The sequence below is a fragment of the Bos indicus x Bos taurus genome, chromosome 6, assembly GCF_003369695.1.
Source record: "Bos indicus x Bos taurus breed Angus x Brahman F1 hybrid chromosome 6, Bos_hybrid_MaternalHap_v2.0, whole genome shotgun sequence".
Classification (NCBI taxonomy): domain Eukaryota; kingdom Metazoa; phylum Chordata; class Mammalia; order Artiodactyla; family Bovidae; genus Bos; species Bos indicus x Bos taurus.
The window spans coordinates 60,381,100-60,403,488 of NC_040081.1; the positions used below are offsets into that span (position 1 = coordinate 60,381,100).

The 22,389-nt window shown below is 43.7% G+C and overlaps 1 protein-coding gene and 1 long non-coding RNA gene across 14 annotated transcripts in view; one reads left to right on the forward strand and one right to left on the reverse strand.

Moving 5' to 3' along the window:
- Positions 1–446: 446 nt before the first annotated feature.
- LOC113894238 lies at positions 447–13,353 on the reverse strand. The gene is made up of 3 exons (XR_003511521.1): positions 12,107–13,353; positions 1,403–1,447; positions 447–484 (listed from the first exon to the last, which is right to left on the reverse strand). It is a non-coding gene; the product is annotated as an uncharacterized LOC113894238 (long non-coding RNA).
- Positions 11,345–22,389, forward strand: part of LIMCH1 (LIM and calponin homology domains 1) — a 351,768-nt gene continuing 340,723 nt past the window's right edge. For all 13 annotated transcript variants that reach the window (XM_027544363.1, XM_027544364.1, XM_027544365.1 and 10 more), the window contains exon 1: positions 11,345–11,523. In XM_027544363.1, the coding sequence (XP_027400164.1) occupies positions 11,428–11,523 (96 nt within the window). In that variant the 5' untranslated portion in view covers positions 11,345–11,427. The remainder of the gene's footprint in view (positions 11,524–22,389) is intronic.

Consider the following 22,389-nt stretch of genomic DNA (forward strand, 5'->3'; position numbering starts at 1 on the left):
CAATGACTTCTAGTCAAACTGGATGTTCTAACCTATCAGAAGTAGTTTTGCTAATGCAGCATATACAATTATAAACACACTGTACATTTTTTTAGAGTTGTTATTTTTTATTTTTGGCTGTGCTGGGTCTTTGTTGCTGTGTGGGCTTTATCTGGTTGCAGCAAGTGGGGCTACTCTCTGGTTGCAGTGCTCAGGCTTCTCATTGCTGTGCCTTCTCCTGTGGAGCATGGGCTCTAGGGTGCATGGGCTTCAGTAGTTCGGCTTGTGGGCTTTAGAGCACAGGCTCAGTAGTTGTGGCTCTTGGGCTTAGTTGCTCCCTGCCACGTGGGATTTTTCTGGATCGGGGATCAAACCCATGACTCCTGCATTGGCAGATGGATTCTTTACCACTGAGCCACTTGGGAAGCCCCTACACGGTACATTTTTCTTCTTCTTCTTCTTCTTTTTTTTTTTTTTTGAGAACAGAGACTTCCACACCTTTATTCTTAAAAAAAAAACAAAACAAAACTTTTTTATTTTGTATTGGGGTATAGCTGATTAACAATGTTGTGATAATTTCAGGTGAGCAGTGAAGGGACTCTGCCATACATATACATGTATCTATTTCCCCCCAAACTCCCATCCCATCCAGGCCGCCCCATAACATTGAGAAGAGTTCCATGTGTTATATAGTAGGTCCTTTTTGGTTATCATTTCAATTATAGCATTACCAGATCTCTATGATTAAAATTTCCAGCTGAATTAACATGAAATACTGATGACAAATGTAATATAAAACTCAATATATAGCTACCACAGGAATGTTGATGGGAAAATTGTTAATAAGAACTGTCGATTGGAAGAGTATTTAAGTCATTTTATTTTTAAAGGCAAAATTTACAGAATAGAATGCACAAATCTGAAGTGTTTACCTCATTCACTTCTGTTTAGGTAACTTTATAACCACCACCCATGAAGATGCAAAACATTTCCATCACCCCAAAAGAAAAATTTAATTTCTAATATATTCATGTTTAAGACATTAATATAGCTACAAACAAGAATATTTTGCTAAAAGAAAGCAATGTTCAACACAAGTAAACTCTTAGTGATAAAATTATCTTTACTAAAATTAAAAATTCAATAGAAAGACGAGAAAAAAGGCAAGAAGTCACCAGAACATCAGTCACAAAGACAAAGAGATGGAAAATACAAGAGAAAAGATGAGACATGGAGGACCACTAAGAGAAACAACTCCAACAAAAGTCCTCGAAGAAGAAAATGGAAGAGAAGAAACTTTAAAAGAAATTAGGAAGTTTAGATTAGAAGGATGTCATGACCCCAGATTTTGGAGAGTTATCCAGTACCCAGAAAATCAACAGTTCAGAAGTGCTAGGTCACTAGCACTTTTTTTTTTACTCACATTTCTCTTATGACATCCCCTTAGAATTTTGTGAAACAAGTGCACCTGAAAAATTAAAAAAGAATATGTTAGAAAAGTATTTGACTTCACTATGGATTGGTTTAAACTATTTGTCCTAGATAACATTTATCCATTGCCATTCATTCATTTACTCAGCACTCACTTGATACTAAGCCACAACAGTGCCAGTTTCAAAGAGCTGATTCCTACAATACATCTAACCACAGGACAACATTATATATGTAGAGCTATGCAGAGGTATAAAGAAGCAGCTATTTCAGTGTTTTTCCATCATTATTAAATAATGTATTTTTAAAAGAAATATACTACTTTATCCTGGACACATTATACTTTCTGGATCTGATGATTCACATACTTCATTACTTCTATAGGATTCTAGCCATTCTCTTTTGGCTCTCCTCCATTCTGTTCTTCTAGGAACTGTTTTATGGAATATTCATATTCTGTTAGCACCTTTTCCTATTTTCCTACGTTTCGTTCCGTATAATTTCTAAAGATTCTTCTTCTACACTTTTTTTTTTTTTTTGGCTAAGCTGCCTCGAGGCATGTGGGATTTAGTTCCCCAACCAGGGACTGAATCTGTGTCCCCTGCATTCGAAGCACAGAGTCTAAACTGCTGGACCACCAGGGAATTCCCCTAAAGATCCATATTCTAGTTCACAAATTCTCTTTTCACTGTGTCTAATCTGTACTGTAACACATCTTTTGAGTTTTACATTTACAACTTTATTTTTCTGGTTGTTCTGGGGAGCCTAATCAGTTCTTTGTTGAGTCTCTTGAGTTTCGTTTAGATTGCATGGTTTTTGCATGCATTTTGTACTTTTAGATGGTAAGCTCCATTTCAGCAGAGTTTGTCTGGGGGATCCTGTGAGCCTTGGAAGGAGGGCATATCTTCTGGAAGGATTTTACATTTGCATCTTCTAGGTACCCAAAAGGTCCTGGACCTAATTCTAAGTTAATTTCTAAGCATGGGAGGTCACAGATCATGTGTAAGTTGTCCAAAAAGTGGATCAGGTCTTTGTTTACACATTCTCAGGGGAGGTTCACCCACCTCCCACCCAGAGGCGAGGTCAAGACGAAGGAGCTTCCTTATTGTCTCCTTCTATGGCGATGGTGATAGTGGAATATTTTCTGGTCTGTATTTCCTCTGCAGGAGTATTTCACGTGTGTGTGTGTGTATGTGAGAATGTGTGTGTTGCTACTCAGTTTCATTTTTTTTTTTTTACATAGCATAGATCCAGGGCCTGGAAATATAGGAGTAAAACCCCAGCCCTAGGATTCTGAGTCTAGCAACCCACTAGACTAGTCTAGCAACCGCTGGAAACCACAGTTACTAGGTCTCTCCACAGAACAGTTGAGAGCTAATTCACAAGCTCACTGCTCTAGTTTTCTGCTTCTTCTCCATTTTGCATCCCTGAGAACTTCTTTTGAGCTCAACCATTCATGTAAAAAATTAAAAAAATATTTTGTGTGGCATTTATATGAGTTTTGTAATGAGTGAGAAAGTTAGCCTGTCATAATCTGAAAAATTAAATTGTTATTCACATTATTTTTAAATGGCTTTCAAAATCAAACTATGATGAATTTGGACTATTTTTCAAAACCCTTCATAACGATTCTCATATCTATTTTGTTACGTTGAGAATCACTACATTATGGGAACACAGAAGAAGAGATGACTAGTTTTTGACGTGGTGGCTAAGAAAGTCATCAAAAAGGTGACACTTAAGTCAGATCTTGGAGGATGAGACGTTTAGTACATTTATTTACCACCAACCATAGTTCAAAGTATTATTCACAATGAAATTTAGAGTTAGTCTTTGTCCAATTGATTGATCATATTGTATATATTAATAAGGATAGGAAATGGCAACCCACTCCAGTATACTTGCATGGAGGATCCCATGGACAGAAGAGTCTGGCAGGCTACAGTCCATAGGGTTGCAAAGAGTTGAACATGGCTGAAGTAACTGAGTATGCAAATGTGCTTATATTTATAGGTATATTTTTTAATACATAGTATTATCAAAGCTATTATTAACCCCTGGTTACTAAGTGCTAAGCAAAGAAACAGATGCTTTATCAAGAAAACTGAGACTCCAGGAAGTGAAATAGCATTTTCACCTACATAACATGTGGCATCTATGAAATGTGCCCTTCAGGGAGCTAAACTGACCAAGGGCCCCAGTTGCTGTGCTCTGAAGTCCACCGCCATATTAGCATTGAACAGCACGTCCCACTGGGCTGCCCCCAGCCAATTACTAAATTCAGCCGGGATACAGCAGGGACTCTAAGGCAGGCTTGTTCTGGGGCACCCATGACTCTTTTGGAAGCTGACTTTGGTTCATGGATCTTCCAATGGCCTCGCTGAAAGGCAGCTATGACAGTGCTTCTACCTGACCTTCCTTTCCCTCTCTTCTCTGAGGTCAGACTTGTACTGTGCTCTGACTGCTTTTCTATCATTTTCTCTCACAGTCATTTCCCTAATAAAATTCTTGTACTTTTAATTCCATCTTAGTGTCTGCTTCTCAGAAGACCCAGACTGTCATACTAAGGTCAACCTCAAAACCCATGCTCTTACAAAGAATAACTAAAAATGCATTAAGTATCTAAATGTAAGAATGACGACTATAAAACTATTAGAAGAAAACACAGGCATAAATCTTTGTGACCTTGGATTAGGCAATGCTTCTTAGATATGACACTAAAAGCACAAACAACCAAAGAGAAAAAATAGATGCATTGGCCTTTGTCAAAATTTAAAAAAATTTTGTGCTTTCAGGGACAGCTTCAAGAAAGTGAAATATTAACACACAGAATGGAAGAAAATATTTGCAAATCATATGGCTAATAAGGGGCTCCTACTTAAAATATATAAGGAGCTCATAACTCAATAGTAAAAAGAGAAATGACTCAATTTACAAAAGGACAAAGATCTGAATAGACATTTCTTCTGAGAAGATGTCCAAATGGCCATTATGTACAAGAAAAGATGCTTAACATCATAATGATGTTCATTATGTTCATCAGTTCAGTTGAGTCACTCAGTTGTGTCCAACTTTTCGAGACCCCATGAATCACAGCATGCCAGACCCCATGAATCACAGCATGCCAGGCCTCCCTGTCTATCACCAACTCCTGGAGTTCACTCAAACTCACATTCATCGAGTCGGTGATGCCATCCAGCCATCTCATCCTCTGTCGTCCCCTTCTCCTCCTGCCCTCAATCCCTCCCAGCATCAGGCTCTTGTCCAATGAGTCAGCTCTTCACATGAGGTGGCCAAAGCACAGGAGTTTCAGCTTCAGCATCAGTCCTTCCAAAGAACACTGAAGACTGATCTCCTTCAGAATGGACTGGTTGGATCTCCTTGCAGTCCAAGGGACTCTCAAGAGTCTTCTCCAACACCACAGTTCAAAAGCATCAATTCTTCAGCACTCAGCTTTCTTCACAGTCCAACACTCACATCCATACATGACCACAGGAAAAACCATAGCCTTGACTAGACGGACCTTTGTTGGCAAAGTAATGTCTCTGCTTTTTAATATGCTATCAAGGTTGGTCATAACTTTCCTTCCAAGGCGTAAGCGTCTTTTAATTTCATGGCTGCTATCACCATCTGCAGTGATTTTGGAGCACCAAAAAATAAAGTCTGACACTGTTTCCACTGTTTCCCCATCTATTTCCCATGAAGTGATGGGACCGGATGCCATGATCTTCGTTTTCTGAATGGTGAGCTTTAAGCCAACTCTTTCACTCTCCTTTTTCACTTTCATCAAGAAGCTTTCAGTTCCTCTTCATTTTCTGCCATAAGGGTGGTGTCATCTGCATATCTGAGGTTATTGATATTTCTCCCGGCAATCTTGATTCCAGCTTGTGTTTCTTCCAGTCCAGCGTTTCTCATGATGTACTCCAAATAGAAGTTAAATAAGCAGGGTGACAATATACAGCCTTGATGTACTCCTTTTCCTATTTGGAACCAGTCTGTTGTTCCATGTCCAGTTCTAACTGTTGCTTCCTGACCTGCATACAGATTGTCGGTCAGGTGGTCTGGATTCCCATCTCTTTCAGAAAATTGTCCACAGTTTATTGTGATCCACACAGTCAAAGGCTTTGGCATAGTCAATAAAGCAGAAATAGATGTCTTTCTGGAACTCTCTTGCTTTTTCCATGATCCAGCGGATGTTGGCAATTTGATCTCTGGTTCCTCTGCCTTTTCTAAAACCAGCTTGAACATCTGGAAGTTCACGGTTCACGTATGGCTGAAGCCTAGCTTGGAGAATTTTGAGCATTACTTTACTAGTGTGTGAGATGAGTGCAATTGTGTGGTAGTTTGAGCATTCTTTGGCATTGTCTTGCTTTGGGATTGGAATGAAAACTGACCTTTTCCAGTCCTGTGGCCACTGCTGAGTTTTCCAAATTTGTTGGCATATTGAGTGCAGCACTTTCACAGCATCATCTTCCAGGATTTGCAATAGCTCAACTGGAATTCCATCACCTCCACTAGCTTTGTTCATAGTGATGCTTTCTAAGGCCCACTTGACTTCACATTCCAGGATGTCTGGCTCTAGGTGAGTGATTACACCATCATGATTATCTTGGTCGTGATTTAGTCATCAGGGAAATGCAAATTAAAACCACAGTGAGATACTACTTCACACCCTCTAGAGTCTCTGTAATCAAAAAGTTGGAAAATGACAAGTGTTAGCAAGGAGGTAGAAAAAGTGCAACCCGTTTTTTACACTTCTGGTGGGAATGTAAAATGGTGCAGCTACTTTGGAAAACAGTCAGTAGTTTACCAAAAAGTTTAAACACAGAGTTATCAAATAACCCAGCAATTCTGCTTCCTGGCGTATGCCCAAGAGAAATGAAAACATATGTCCACACAAAAACTTGTACATGAATGTTTATAGAAGCATTATTAATAATAACCAAAACATGGAAACAACCCAAGGGCCTATCAACTGATGAATGGATATACAAAATATGGTATAGCCATACAATGGCATATTATTAGGTTGGTGCAAAAGTAATTGCAGTTTTGCATTGTTGAACTTTGCCATTTGACATTGTAATACCTTCTTGACTAAATGTGATTATGTTATACATAATTTTAATGTGCATTTCTTGCATTATGGGCTTCCTTTGTGGCTCAGGTGGTAAAGAATCCACTTGCAATGTGGAAGACCTGAGTTTGATCCCTGAGAAGATCCCTTGGGAAGATCCCCTGGAGAAGGGAAAGGCCACCCACTCCAGTATTCTGGCCTGGAGAATTCCATGGACTGTATAGTCCATGGGGTCCCAAAGAGTCAGACATGACTGAGCAACTTTCACTTTCTTGCATTATGGTTTTTTTTTTTTTGCTAATGACATTACTTGCTGTTTATTTTATATTTATTTTAGACTATGGAGAGGATGTTAGACAAAAAGCGAATTTGAGTAATCTTTTTATTCAATTTCCAAATAGGTCATAAAGCAGCAGATACAACTTGCAACATCAACAACGCATTTGGCCCAGCAACTGCTAACAAGCAGTGGTTCCAGAAGTCTTGCCAAGGAGGTGAGAGCCTTGAAGATGAGGAGTGCAGTGGTCAGCCACGGGAAGTTGACAATGACCAATTAATTGAGCTGATCATCCAAGCTGATCCTCTTGCAACTACATGAAAAGTTGTCGAAACTCAACATTGACCATTCTATGGTTGTTTGGCATTTGAGGTAAACTGGAAAGGTGAAAAAGCTTGATAAGTGGGTGCCTCATGAGCTGACTGCAAATCAAAAAAAATCACAGTTTTGAAGTGTCGTCTTCTCTTATTCTATGCAACAACAACAAACCATTTCATCATTAGATTGTGAAGTGTGACAAAAAGTGTATTTTATACAACTGGTGACCACCAGCTTAGCGGTTGGACCAAGAAGAAGCTCCAAAGCACTTCCCAAAGCCGAACTTGCACCAAAAAAAGGTCAAGGTCGCTGGTGGTCTAGTACCCATCTGATCCTCTACAGCTTTCTGAATCCTGGCGAAACCATTACATCTGAGACGTATGCTCAGCAAATTGAAAAGATACACCAAAAACTGCAATGCTTGCAGCCAGCATTGGTCAACAGAAAGAGCTCTATTCTTTTCCATGACAACGACTAACCACATGTCGCACAACCAATGCTTCGAAAGTTGAACCAATTGGGCAATGAAGTTTTGCCTCATCTGCCATATTCACCTGGCTTCTTGTTAACTGACTATTACTACTTCAAGCATCTCAGCAACTTTTTGCAGGGAAAATGCTTCCACAACCAACAGGAGGCAGAAAATGCTTTCCAAGAGTTCCTGGAATCCTGAAACACGAACTTTTTATGGTACGGGAATAAAACAACTTATTTCTTGTTGGCAAAAATGTGTCGATTGTAATCATTCCTATTTTGATTAATAAAGATGTGTTTTAGCCTAGTTATAATGATTTAAAATTCATGGTCTGAAACCCCAACTACTTTTTCATCAACCTAATATTTGTCCGTATAAAGGAATGAAGTACTGATACATGCTGCCACATGGATGAACCCTGAAAACATTCTGCCAAGTGAAAGAAGCCACACATAGAGGACCACATAATGTATGATTCCATTTATTTGAAATTTCCAGAATAATCAATATTATAGGGACAGAAAGTGGATTAGTGGTTGCCATGTCTTGGGAACACGGGAGGTTAGGGATATGACTGCTAAAGGGTATGCAGTTTCTTTTTGGAGGGATTAAAATGCTCCAAAATTAATGTGGTGATGGTTGCACAACTCTGTGAATATACCTAAAAAACATTGAACTATACACTCTAAGTGGGTGGATTGTATGTGAATGATACTTTAAGAAATCTGTTCCCCCATCAGAATCCATGCTCTTCAAATACCTTATATCCCTAATTTGGCATTTATTATACAGTATATTTTCTTACAGTTTTTTTTTTTCTGATCAAATGTTGCTTCACATCCCCAAAATAGTGGCAATGATTTCTGAATTGTAGGGTTTCTTCCAGATTAGTTTTCTTCATTATATTTTTCAGATTTTTTTTTTGACTGGAACATATTACTTTTATATATGAAAAATAGACTATACAGAAATGAAATCCCTTTGTGGATTCATTTGATGCTAGTACAATCTCTTACACATAATAGGTGCTTAGCAATGATTTTTAAGTATTATTGATAATGGAACTAGGTTTGAATTCTATTATAGTTTTAAGTCCTTAAAGTCCTTTGGTAACTTATGTGAGTTTGTTTTTGGTAATAGAATTCAGGAAAAACAAATGTTACTTTGTGATTATAAACCTTAAAAGACTTAAAAAGTATTTGCACTGAAAGAAAAAAAAATATGCTTTAGTTTGAATACCAATTGTGATAGCAGATACTTCAGACATATGGTGGGTTTACTCCTAATGCTTGTTTTCCATGGATTCAGCTACATCGTTTGGGTCATCGGGCTTTCCCAACTCCTAGTCACTCCATGCAGTGGCATCTGCCTAAAGGGGCATTTCGTAGCAATGTGCTGGATCATTTTCTCAATTATTCACTTCACCATGTTTCTTCATGGAGACAAGGTCACCTTCTGACTGTATTTTACTAACCCTTTTCCTCTGCTTGCCATCTTCACTCTTTTTTATAATTTCTCCTCCCTCTCATTCTTTCTGGTTAGCTGGCTTGTGCTGAGCACTAATTACATGCCAGGCACGGTTTTGGTTCTTTCACATTCAGAACTCCTGTTTGCTCCTCACAATGATTTGCTGAAATGTTGCCATGTCAACCTCATTTGAGATGAGGAAACTGAGGCACGTATTGTAAGCGGCAGAGCCTGGACTGGGACTGGTAAGGCGGCTTGGTGTGCAGTTAAGAGTAGATCTGGCGCCAGGCTGTCTGGGCTTGAATCAGGGCTTCACTGCTCACCAGCTGTGCGGCACCCCTCTCTGTCCCCTGTTTTTCCCCTAGGAATGGTAATAGTCTATCTCACAGGGTTGGAATAGGGAATGAATTAGTCAATTATTTGTAATGCACTTAAAACAGTGCCTGGCACAATTCAAGCACCATATAAGTGTTCTAAAAGTAAATAAACTGAAGCCTGTCTGACTCCAAAGCCAGTAACAGTGGAATTTCAGGTCTGCTTTTTTGTTTCATCCCCCTATTACAACAGCAGAATTGGACAAAGATGAAACTTGGGACTCTGAACAGGGAAGACACTTAGCTGCTGAGACACCCATGGACTTCTTGCTCTGTCCACTGTGGTCTGACACCCTGCTTCTCACCCGTCTCTCCCATGCTGTTTTTCCCACCTGATTCTTTCCTCAACACACTCCAGTCACACTGTCTTCTGTAGGCCTATGACCTCCACCAAACTTATTTCTATCTGAAGGCCTTTGCACCTATCTGGAAATGTTTTTCCAGTTTTTTGCATGGCTAACATCTTTCTCATTCATGTCACCTCATCATGTCATCTTGACAGAAAAACTTTCCTTGGTCATCAGTCGGGTTCTCATGCATAACAGAAGGCATGCTCAAATAAAGGTGGCTGAGAAGAGTTTATTGAGACCATCAGGGACTTCCCTGGTGGTCCAGTGGCTAAGACTTCGTGCTCCAAATGCAAGGGGCCAGGGTTTCATCCCTGGTCAGGGAACTAGATCCCATATACTGCAACTAAAGAGCTCACATGACCCCAACGAAGAAGATCGAAGATCTTGCCTGCTGGAACTAAGACCCCCACTCAGCTAAATAAGTAAAAGAGACAATTATCAGGGAGCGGGCAGGCCAGACACCAGAATGAAATGGGGAGTGGGCCTGGGGAAGTGCGGTGCAACAAAGAGGAGACAGGGGACTGTCAGAGAACTCAAGGAGGGGCCCCAGCCTTGCAACCTTCCTCAGAGTGGAGCAGAGCAGCCAATCCCCTAGCCTTCTGCAGTAAGAGGTACCTAAAACATCCCCACGGCCCTCTCCTCCAGCCTGCTGACCTCCTGCCCTCCCTCCCATTATCAGAGCCTGGACCCACAGGTCAGCCTCCCAGGTGAAGGTGGAGAGGCAATCTGAAGTTAGCAATATCCTCTTCCCAGGTCATAGTTTATCTTCTCCTATCTGTTTAGCATGTATTACTCTCCACCATTATCTTCTTTTTTATCCCATTTCCTGTAGAACGTAATTATTTTGAGCGCCAAGACTTCTCAGTTCTTCCTCTCCCCACCTCTCCCCTCCCTTCCCTTCTCTTTTTTCATCTTTGTGGTCCCGACACATAGTAGGTGCACAATAAAGATGAGTTAAATCAATCAACACAGGTAGCTCGCCTAGAGAGACAAAGGTTTATAAAGGGTCGTTTATCTTCTTTATCTTACAGAAAGATCAGGCGACTGAACATCCCTGGCACGGGGTCAGAGGGCTGCCCCTCTTTCCCCCCACTTCCGTAGCTAGGGTTGGCGCGGGGTGCGGCAGGTGCGGGCGGCCACTGCCCGGCTGCGGCAGCGCGGGCTCCCCCGGGGACGCGTGCGCCGCGCTGCCCGCGCGTCTGCCAGGTGCCGCCCGACTTGCTGGCCCCTCCGCAGCCGGCGGGGCGCGGGGACGTGCGGGGCGGCTGGCCGAATCTCTCTCCGGGTCGCGTTGCGGGCAGGGGAGGGAGATACTCAGCGCTCACTCTCGGTTATTTTTAGTCGGTGGCTGACACCCCCGCCCGGGAGGGGGTGGTGCGGAGCCCGCAGAGGTGGGGGTGGGGTGGGGTGGAGAGGGAGCTCCCAGCACCCGGGCGCTCGCTCTCGCGGGGACACACAGCGCGGCCGAGCCGGGCGGCGCGGGGAACAGCTGCGGCGGCGTGGTCGGCGGCAGCGCGGCGCTCCTCCGGGACCTGCGCCGCGCGGGGGCGGGGCGGGCCGGGGAGGAGAGCGGGCGGGCGGGAAGGGGCGGGGAGCGCGCTCCTGCGGCGGCGGCGGCGGCGGCGGCGGCCGTCCTCATCCCGGCGGCCCGGCGCTCGCGTGGACGCGGGGCTTCGCAAATGGCTTGTCCCGTTCTCGGTCTGGAAGCCCTCCAGCCCCTGCAGCCCGAGCCGCCCCCCGAGCCCGCCTTCTCCGAGGCGCAGAAGTGGATCGAGGTAGGTACCCCGCGGCGGGCGGGCGGGCGGCCTGGTATGGGCAGCCCGGAGCCGCCGACCCGCACACGCCAGGACGACAGGTCTGGTCTCGCCTCCCCCACCCCTCGCTTTCTTTTGCCGGCTGCTCCCGGTCAGCCGGCAGGGCCTCAAGCGAGCTGCGACCCCCGGACGCTTTGGCGCTGGAGTCTCGGGCGAGGGTGGGCGCGTAGGGAGGACACTGCGGTCTAGCTGTGCGTGTCGGGGGCGGGAAGCGGTGCCCTGCGCTTCCATCCCTCCTGCCCGCCAGTCGCGCAAATCTCAGCTCCTGCCGCTTCCAGGCGCTGCCCGGGGAAGCGCAGTGAGAGCAGAAGCGCCGCAGAGGCGCGGCAGGCGGGAGCCCCCGGAGTCCTTGTGGACGTCGCATTTCGGGAGTCCTGCTCCGCGTCCTACATCCGCCCCGAGCCCCCCTCCCCGTTCTTCCGGAGCGGAGTTGTTAATGTCTCACGGAATCGCACACCCACCGGAGCCTCTGGTTGTATTCCTGGCACCGGGTCAGGTGTGAGGCTGGCACAGCACAGAGGGCCCGGGAGCCTGCAAGACCCACCTGCGAATGCACCATTTGCATAGACGTTGCCCATTCATTGGCAGTCCCCTCTCCATCCCAGAGGTGCCGGTTCCTGGCCCCGTTGGCATATTTCACTTCTTAAATGTCTCGGTGGCAGGCCAGGGAAATCACTGGAGCTCTCGGCTGGCTCAGTCCAGGAAGCGCTCGCTGGGCGATCCTGATTCTCGATGTCTATCTGTAGACGCAGCTTGGTGGCCCCGCGCTCCCGAAATGCCGTGTCTGCGGGGCTTAGGACGCTTGGAGGGCGCGAGGGGGTAAAGGTGACCCCCTATGATCTATGCAGTGAGCCTCTGTTTCGGCAGGTAGCCTTTCTTGAAGCTTAGTGGGAGGCTAATTTGACCCTGTTTTCCTCAGGGACGGGCAGCTCACCCTCCCTGGTAGTTCAAAGGAAGAACTGTACCGCTAAGTCATGATCCGGTAATGGTGAAGCCTGTTATTACTCAAACGGTCACTTAGAGATACCCCCCCTGTGGCACGCACGTCTCGATGCTGTTGTACAAATTGAAATCTGCTGAACTGCCTGAGGAAACCACTTAATGCTGCTCTAATGCCCCAGCTAGAGGCCTGCACCTTACCAGGTTAACCTGCTTCAAGGAAGCAAGAGTGTTAGGCAGAGTTTGCTGCTGCAGCTGCTAAGTCGCTTCGGTCAGAGTTTAGAAAGACCTATTTAAAAATAGGGTTAAAACAAACAAAAACAGAAGAATAAACTCAAAGCTCTGTTGCTATAAGCCCCAATCATGTCTCTCATAATTTGATGGCTCATGACCAGATGAGAAAAAGACTGTGACTTTTGTCTGTGATATGTGGCTGGCACGGCTTGGCCTGTGACAGGTGCTTTCTCTGTGCTTCATACTTGGATTCATAGGACATCCAGGAAGCATTTGTAGTCACGGGCTTGGTTGAGAGTTGGAGAATTGTGTTTTTCTTGTTCTTGAACTTTAAAATTCTCAGGAGAGATTTTTGATGTGGATGGTGATGAAGGGAAGGATAAGAGCAGAACACTTTACAGTTCTTGAAGGCAAGTGGTTTATGCCCAATTTCCTTAATTGTAACACGGACGTACTGTACTTGAAAAAAAAATGTATTTTGGTATAGTTACACACAGGAGAGTGTATACTTCTTAAGTGCACACCTCCGTGAATTTTGACCTAGGTATATAGTAGTACTATGCTGTTGTTTAGTTGCTCAGTCATGTCCATCTCTTTGCAACCCCATGGACTCTAGCCCACCAGGCTCCTCTGTCCATGGGATTTCCCAGGCAGGAATACTGGAGTGGGTTGTCATTTCCTTCTCCAGGAAATCTTCCTGACCCAGGGATCGAACCTGCGCTGCATCGGCAGGTGGATTCTTTTTTTTTTTTTTTTTAAAGAGTACTATTTATTATTTTTTTAAATTTTATTTTATTTTTAAACTTTACAATATTGTATTAGTTTTGCCAAATATTCTTTACCACCGAGCCACCAGGGAAGCCCATATAGTACTATAGCCCCTCACCTAGGTCATGATCTAAAACATTTTCCGTCCAGGTCACAGTCTGTTTTTAAGTGGTGGTATATTTCAAGCTAAATATTATGCAGTGCAGAATATCTGCTTTTGTCCTGGTTCCATAGATTTTTTAAAAAGAAGGGCTTCCTTAAGAAAGCTGAGCCCCATTGGGCCCTATAGACAGTTGGGCATTGTTCTTGATGCTTTACGAGATCTACCAACTCAAGAATGTGAAAGCCACAGCAGGCAGTGCGTGGCTTTAGGATGAAGCAGCCGTGGCTCTGTGCATGTGCATTATTGAAGTGGCCTATCTCCTTTCAATCGCGGAGTTGGGTTTCAAGGAAAGGAGAGCTTCCCCTCCCAGGCTGTATAAAAAGGTGTTTGCTCCAGAGAGGTAGAGACCGCCCTTCTTCCTTCCCGGAGGTTCCTCTTTAAATGTAAATGCCCTGTCTGCAAAGCTGGGGGAACCCAGCGGCAGTAACAGATGGTTCTGCGCCCAGTTGCCCAGTGAACAAAGATTCCTCAGCTAATATAGCAATAATGTAGTACTTAGTGTGAGCTGAATTCCCAGGGGGACTGTTATCTCGAGACAATTGCATCTCCTTTAGGGGCCCCATTGTCTTTGGCAACACCCTCATTGGTAGGGCTTTGTTTTTCACTTTTGTTCAGCTGGTGATTAAATTTCCCACAGGCTTTTTTTTTTTTTCTTTTGAGTAGTCAGGAATTTCACCTTTTCAAAAAAATGTTCCCTTGGGTGTAGCAGGTTAATAAACAAACTTTGCAGCTTGTCTCTTCTCTTCAGTCCCTGGTCTTCCTTAAGTCAAGGATTGGCTTGAAAACTGTTCATTCTTAATAAAGGCTCAGGGAACAAGCTCCAGGAGATAACTTGTTAGTGAGGAATTTCTCGGCCTGCAGCCTTGGCTATTTGAGGGCTGTGTTACTGGGCAGGAAACGGTGGCCTGGGAACCATGCCCCAACCTCACCCCACCCCTAGCCTCTGCCTTGGCTGGCAAAGGTGAAGGCCTCGATGGAGGTCATAGGCCCGGGGGAGGGGTGGGGTGGGGTGGGTGAGTGGGGGTGGGGTGGTGGGAAGTGGGAATAGTTCCCTAACACTTCCAGTGACTTTTTATAGCTGTCGGAGCAGGCTACGTGTCTTAATGTGGCAATGGGGAGACTCCTGAAGGAAACAGCAAACTTCAAGCATTAACTCTGGCTACCAGCAGGCAGGGGTCTAAATTCCTTGCACATTCCTTTTCTAGCAGAGCGTCCTAAGCAAAGCGGCAGCAAATGCAGCACAGTGGTCAGAGGTCAGGCTCTGGGGCTGGGCAGCCTAGGTTAGCATCCTGGGTGTACTGCCTTCCAGCTGTGTGACATTGGACAAGGCTGTGTTTCCTCTCCTTTTGGTTCTAAATCGTTTCTTTGAAAGCTAGCTCTAGAAAAATAACAGAGATATTGTTGAAAGCGGCTGTAAAACAGGGATACTAATAATAGATTACCTATCTGAAAGGAGTGCTGTGAGAATGAAGTAAGTTAGTAACATTTAAGATGCTTAGACTAGTACCCGGCTTTTAGGAAGTGCTGCATAAGTAAATGGCACCCCACTCCAGTACTCTTGCCTGGAAAATCCCACGGATGGAGGAGCCTGGTAGGCTGTAGTCCATGGGGTCACTAAGAGTTGGACACGACTGAGCGACTTCCCTTTCACTTTTCACTTTCATGCATTGGAGAAGGAAATGGCAACCCACTCCAGTGTTCTTGCCTGGAGAATCCCAGGGACGGGGGAGCCTGGTGGGCTTCCGTCTATGGGGTCGCACAGAGTCGGACACGACTGAAGCGACTTAGCAGTAGCAGCATAAGTAAAAGTTATTATTATTATTGCCATGATATCACTACTGCTATTAATATCAGTACTATCATTACTATGAGAATACTACTACCATCACCACTGCTACCTTTATTAATGCTACTGTTATTGCTGTTACTGTTGTTCCTATTGTTAACAACAACTGCAATTGAGTTTGAAAGAAAATCTTCAGAACCCTGAGTTTTTAGTGTAAAAAATAGAATTCAGTTATCTACCCATCTCATTCTATTGTCTTACCTTATGAACGCCAGATACCTGGTCTCAAAGTTAAGTAGGTGCTGTGTGTTATTCTAACTTGTGCTAAGAGAGATTGAGGCTTCAGAGGAGAACCAGTAACATCTACTGATAAGATGACCCTGATAGTCCAATGAGGCTTAGAAAGTTATTCCTCAGTATTATGTTGACTATTTAAGTTTAATGCCTTTAAAGTCTTTGTTATTAGACTCCAAGCAGGATGCTCAGTTTTCCTCCTCTTGAAGACAATCCAACGTTAAATCGTTATGCAAATGGCAGTTGTCTGAATAGTCATCTCCAGTATAGCAGTGTTTTGTTCATTGAAGTTGTGTCAGCGCCCTCTAGAAAAAGAATAAGTCCCCCATTTATTTTCCTTCCTGCTTCCTCACTTCTTTTTCCTCTTTCTCCCACTGCCCCCCACCCCCAACGCCCATGATGGTATTTGTTAAGTTACAGGGCTTTGTTAGCAGGTAGATGATTTGAATTTTCTTAGTTCCCCTCCTGACCTTTGCCTCTCTGCCCACAACAATATTTATCTGTTATAATCTGTAGTTATTCTCTGCAATGCCAGATACTTACTGGAGAAACAGATGTCGCTTCAACTTGGTTTCAGTTGTGATCTGGAGCAAGTTGCCAGGCCTTTAAGGAGGGGTAATTTCAACCCAACTCAGCCTTACTTCTTAACTTGAGATGTTTCTGGACTCCTTTAACTTTAATCATGACATGCCTGTGGGGCTTGGTGCTGAATATAATCTCATTTGTGACCTAATCCATATTTCACGTAAGTAGGAACTAGGGCTGAAAGGGATCAGTTCTTCATTTTGGGCCATTTCCCCCTGCTGATACAGAATTGTTTTCTGATTCAACTGGGACCTGATTTTGAAGATTAAAAGCACTGAGGGTACCTTAGCTCTCCAAGACTGAAAACTGTTGTGTTGTTTGGCAGTGGGAGAATTTATGTGTAGCCTTTGAGAGAATGTAGCATTTGGTAGCCAGTAACATGACATTGGGGTCACTAAGAGTCGGACACGACTGAGCGACTTCACTTTCACTTTTCACTTTCATGCATTGGAAAAGGAAATGGCAAGCCACTCCAGTGTTCTTGCCTGGAGAATCTCAGGGACGGAGGAGCCTGGTGGGCTGCCGTCTATGGGGTCCCACAGAGTCGGACACGACTGAAGCGACTTAGCAGCTTAGCAGCAGCAGCAACATGACATTTGGGATGTGATGACCAATGAACATATGTCACAAGTTATACAGTGCTTCTAATTCTCCTTCTCTGTTGGGACTTGATGACTCTTACATCCTTTTACTACAACAAAGATTTAACATGGCATATGGTTCTCTACTTGGCCCGGAGAGCTAGGTAAGAGGAAGGAAAACTTTTCTGGCTAGATCAGGAAAAGAGTAGTGGTTGGAATAGATATGGAAATGAGAGCAGGCAGCATCATTGTCACAATGACATTTAAATAGTCTGGCCTGTTTGTATACAAGGGCTGCTATGACACAGTGCTGTCACATGGCAGGAGAACAGTGAGGTCCCACAGATTTGGGGAAAGGGGAAGTGGAGTGGGAGGCGGAGCTGGCTTTTCTGGCCCCAGCATTTCCCTGGAAACCAAGTTTGTATCAGGCAAGCTCCGAATGAGCAGACTGAGCTCTGGCCACCAAGAATGGGTAGGATGGGGCCTGTGTCCCCAGGAACTGGTTCTCTGGGCCCGCAGCTCTCTACTGATGTATGACAATGGAACCATGATGCAGACATCTGGCCGGTGATTCTGTGGCAGTCAGTGCCAGGTGGGGCCAGGCAGCCCCTGGAAATTGGCCTGGCAGCTTCTCTTTTTGCTTTGGACTATTCTGAAACTTAAAAATGTCATAGCTAGGGCTAACATGATAATGATGGTGGTGAAACCGATGCTCATGATGATAAAAGTTGATATTTTTTGAGTGCTTACTCTATGTCAGGGACAGGGTAAAAAAGTCAAGGTAGGCATTAGTCTCTTCTAAGTAAGTACTGTTATTATCACCACTTAAAGGTGAGAAAATATCTTGCCCAAAGTAACAAGTAAGTGGCAAACTAGAACTTTAATTGAAGCATCTTTTTTTAGTATCTACAAGTATATGCACCCAGATACCCAAAATCTGCAGTTGAAGACATTGAGGCTTCCAGGAATTGCCTTGTCTTGCCTAGGTTCACCTCTTCAGGAAGTTCTGGCTAGAGTTAGGATTCAAAACTCAGGCTGTCTGACATTGTAGTCCTTATTCTCTTTCTAAAATATTTTTTAATTGAAATATGGTTGATTTACAATGTTGTGTTTCAGTTGTACAGTAACATGTTTCAGTTATACATATGCATGTTCTTTTTTTACATTCTCTTCTATTATTGGTTATTACAAGATATTGAGTATAGTTGCCTGTGCTGTACAGGTCCTTGTTGGTTATCTAGTTTATATATAGCAGTGTATATATTTTAATCCCAAACTCCTAATTTACCCTTCTCTCCCACTTTGATAACCGTAAGTTTGTTTTCTGTGTCTGTGAGTCTATTTCTGTTTAGTAAATAATTTCACTTGTATCCTTTCTTTCAGTTCAGTTCAGTTCAGTCGCTCAGTCGTGTCCGACTCTTTGTGACCCCATGAATCGCAGCATGCAAGGCCTCCCTGTCCATCACCAACTCCTGGAGTTTACCTAAACTCATGTCCATCAAGTCGGTGATGTCATCCAAGCATCTCATCCTCTGTCATCCCCTTCTCCTCCTGCCCCTAATCCCTCCCAGCATCAGGATCTTTTTCAATGAGTTAACTCTTCACATGAGGTGGCCAAAGTATTGGAGTTTCAACATCAGTCCTTCCAATGAACACCCAGGACTGGTCTCCTTTAGGATGCACTGGTTGGATCTCCTTGCAGTCCAAGGGACTCTCAAGCATCTTCTCCAACACCACAGTTCTAAAGCTTAGATTCTACATATCAGTGTTATATGGTATATGTCTTATTTGGCTTACTTCACTTAGTATGATAATTTCTAGGTCCGTCCATGTTGCTAAAAGTGGCATTATTTCATTCTTTTTATGACTGACTAATAGTCCACCATGTGTATGTATATATAAGTATGTGTGTGTATACATATATACATACATATGCACACATATTATTTGTCTTCTCTATCGATGGACACTTAGGCTGTTTCCATGTCTTGCCTGTTATAAATAGTACTGCTGTGAACACTGGGGATGCACGTATCTTTTCAAATATGTTTTTCTCTAGTTAGATGCCCAGGAGTGGGATTGTAGGCTCATATCCTTTATATTGCTTTCTGCGTTTAGGACCATGTGTGAAAATTCCTGTAAGGACTGAGTTTCCTGTTCCTCTGACTGTGCAGAGGTCCTCCCACCCCTGTTATTTTATTTATTTATTTTTTTTGAGTCATGATGTGGATTTCAGAAACTGCAGCTCCCTAGTTTGCTTATCTTCATTGTTCACACCTTTCCACTACCAGGACTGAGGGGCTGTCCTTGCTGGCTCGGACCTTATGTTGGGTGAAGGAGGGGGTGGGAAACCAAGTCGGTGGTGCTACCACAGCCCTCGGGCAAAAGGAATCAGGCTCCATGCCTTTGCTGGCTGCCTTCAACCTCACTTTGCTAAGGTGGAAAGGGGCGTTGGAATTGTCTGCAGTGCACGGTTGCTAGACTCTGGTTTCTGTCTCCTGTTGTTACAGCCTCCAGGCACTCCATTGAACTTTTATTAGGGCAAGTGGCTAATAGGTAAGTGATGTATTTAAATTCTTTTTTTAAAGCTTGCTGATTCATTAACATGTGATTTCTTAAGAGGATAGATATTCTAGAATAGACTTATTGGAAAAGACCTGATGCTGGGGAAGATTGAGAGCAAGAAGAGAAGGGGGCAACAGGGGATGAGATGGTTGGATGGCACCACTGACTCGATGGAAATGAGTTTGAGCAAACTCTGGGAGATGGTGAAGGACGGGGAAGCCTGGTGTGCTGCAGTCCCTGGGGTTGCAGAGAGTCGAACACGACTGAGTGACTGAACAGTAACATGATGTTAGGGACCATGGCTGTCTTGTTATGGTTTTTACCTCCAATGGCTGTTCCATCTGGCGATGAATGCATAGTCCATGTGTGCTTTAGCGTATTCTAATGGAGCAGGTGAGCAGGTGCATTATTCCATACTTTCCCTTCCCCAGAGAGTTGGAGTAAAGACCTGATACCCATGGGATCTGTTCTGTGCTCCAAATACGGGCACAAAGGGCTCTCTCTTCACCGTGCTGATGTGTTGAAGCACCATTGGCGTGTCTGTCTGAGGCTTTACCAGGCTCCTTCACTCTCACCTGAGAGTTCTTCCATCTGGACAGGAGCTCACCTGGGAGCAGTTTTGTTGTTGAGTTCAGCCAAGAGGCAGGAGCTTCCAAGAGAGGAGCGTGGCAACCTCTCCTGCAGCTGTCCCAGACAATTCTCAAGAACTGAAGGATCTGACTAAGCAGTTCTGTGACTTCTGGGCGTCTTGGCTTGTCACCTACATTCCATTTTAACCCAGGTCATTTTGGCCTTTATTTTCCTGATTAAGGACTGGATCACTTAACAGTGGTTGATTTTTGACTAAACTACTCTCATTGGACCTAGATTTTTTTTTTTTCAAGGTCAGTTCACTCTTTTGTGATTTAGAAAACCATGCAATACAATTTATAGTACTTCCCCGCATCTGTTCCTAAGGATGTGTGTGTGTGTTTACTTTTGAAGCAAATGAAAGGTATCAGGGTCTTTTGGTAGGGGGAGGATAAGAGGGAAAAAGGATGACTTCAATGCAGTCAAATGAGGAAGGGATAATAGAACTTTGTTTTTAAGTAATTCAGAAATATAAAAATAGCCTCAATTAGAGGGTTACTAGATGATACAGGAAAAAAAATAGTCCTTAAAAAAAAAATAATGGAACATTGGAAAGACTTCTGCCTGGACACGGGGAGATGTCATATCTCTCTCTGCAAGGCAGAATGATGTCATGGAGTTCAGTTCTGCTGTGGTAAAATTCCATGTTTGCAGTGTTGAAAAAACACTCCCAAAGAGATGTCCTCATGCAGCTAGCTAACCCTGATGGTGTGGCCATAGAATCTTGGAGAATTATGTTTGGCATAAGGGGAAAAACCAAGGGGAAGTAGTCATACAACATGCACCTAAGGAATATCTTGGCTGATACCTTTTCACACTAAACTTATACTATCAACAAAACTGTATCCTTTTATCTATGCTGGGACCTTAAGGATAAAATATTGGTTAGACTGAGAAAGCTCCGTGTTTCCATGGCTCTGCATTCTGACTGTGACATTTACAGCCATTGTCAGAGGCAACTCAGTCTCCTGGTCAACCTTAGCAGTTAGGGATGTACCCCACCCATCTATCCCTAAATAGCCCATTAGGAGACCATGCAAGAATAGACCTGCACTTGTTTTTCTTTTTAATAAAGGTCAAGGGCGGACGGGCTTGTGGCTTTTTTATTTTTACATCCCAATACTGTTATAAAAAAGTCCTCAGCCTTATTTTTTACCTAGTGGGACACTAAGTGAGGAATTGAATTTATTTATTGTGGAGTAGATGGCTCTCTTTTCCTCTCCTAAGAAGTATTTTTAAAAATAGTATTCAAAGAATTATTTTATTCTAATAGGAAACTTGAATGAAGGCTGGGATAGGTTCAGTCAGATGGTTTAAAATATGAACATAATTATTTGGGATACATGGTGGTCACTCATAAGTTGGTGCATGTGAGCTCAGTCGTGTCCAACTTTTTGAGACCCCCCTCAAGGACTGTAGCTCACCAGGCTCCTCTCTCCATGGGATTTCCCAGGCAAGAATACTGGAGTGGGTTGCCATTTCCTTCTCCAGGGGAATCCTCCCGACCCAGGGATTCAACCCCCGTTCCCTGCATTGGCAGGTGGATACTTTACCACTGAGTCACCAGGGAAGCCCTTCACTTGTAAGTTTGCTTCAGTGTGAATACTAAAAATAAGCATTAATGGTGAAGATAAGCATTAATGTGTGAAAGTGTTTTAAGCGGATTTTAAAATTCATTTCCTGAAAAGTATTAGCTAAGCTTTAACCATGCACCAGGCGTCATGCTGAGAACCAAGGTTAGATGGTGGACGAAGTAAGCATGATTCCCGTCCACAGGAAATACCCATTGTAGTAGACGTGGTGGGCATTGAGCTTAACAGTAAATTCATAACAACAAATTGGGATAATTGTTATGACAGCAAAGAATGAGGGATTTAAGAGAAAATAACTTTAAGCAGGCAAGGGCTCATAGTGAAAGTAATGTTTAAGCTATGACCATCGATGGATGCTTAGAGGGGAATTAGATTGATGCTAATTTATTGAGATAAGGGCTTACATGCTTTTATGCTCTTACAGTTCTCCAAGTGTGTTGAAGGCTTGTGTGCAGGAGAGCAGGTGGAGAAGGGAGCTGAGTCGTAAGTGCTTGAATATTCTTGCAGGCCACTCAGAATAGGGTTTGCATGATGGTTGACTGGAGCGCTTAGGATCAAGGCACAGTAAATCAGGAGACCCTCTTCTAGAAGAAATGGCAGAGAGAACTTTGGGATTTGCATTTGAACGTGGACTCTGGGATTAAAATTCTTCCACAGAATAGGGTCTGTAGAACCTGCACTCTGGTCTGA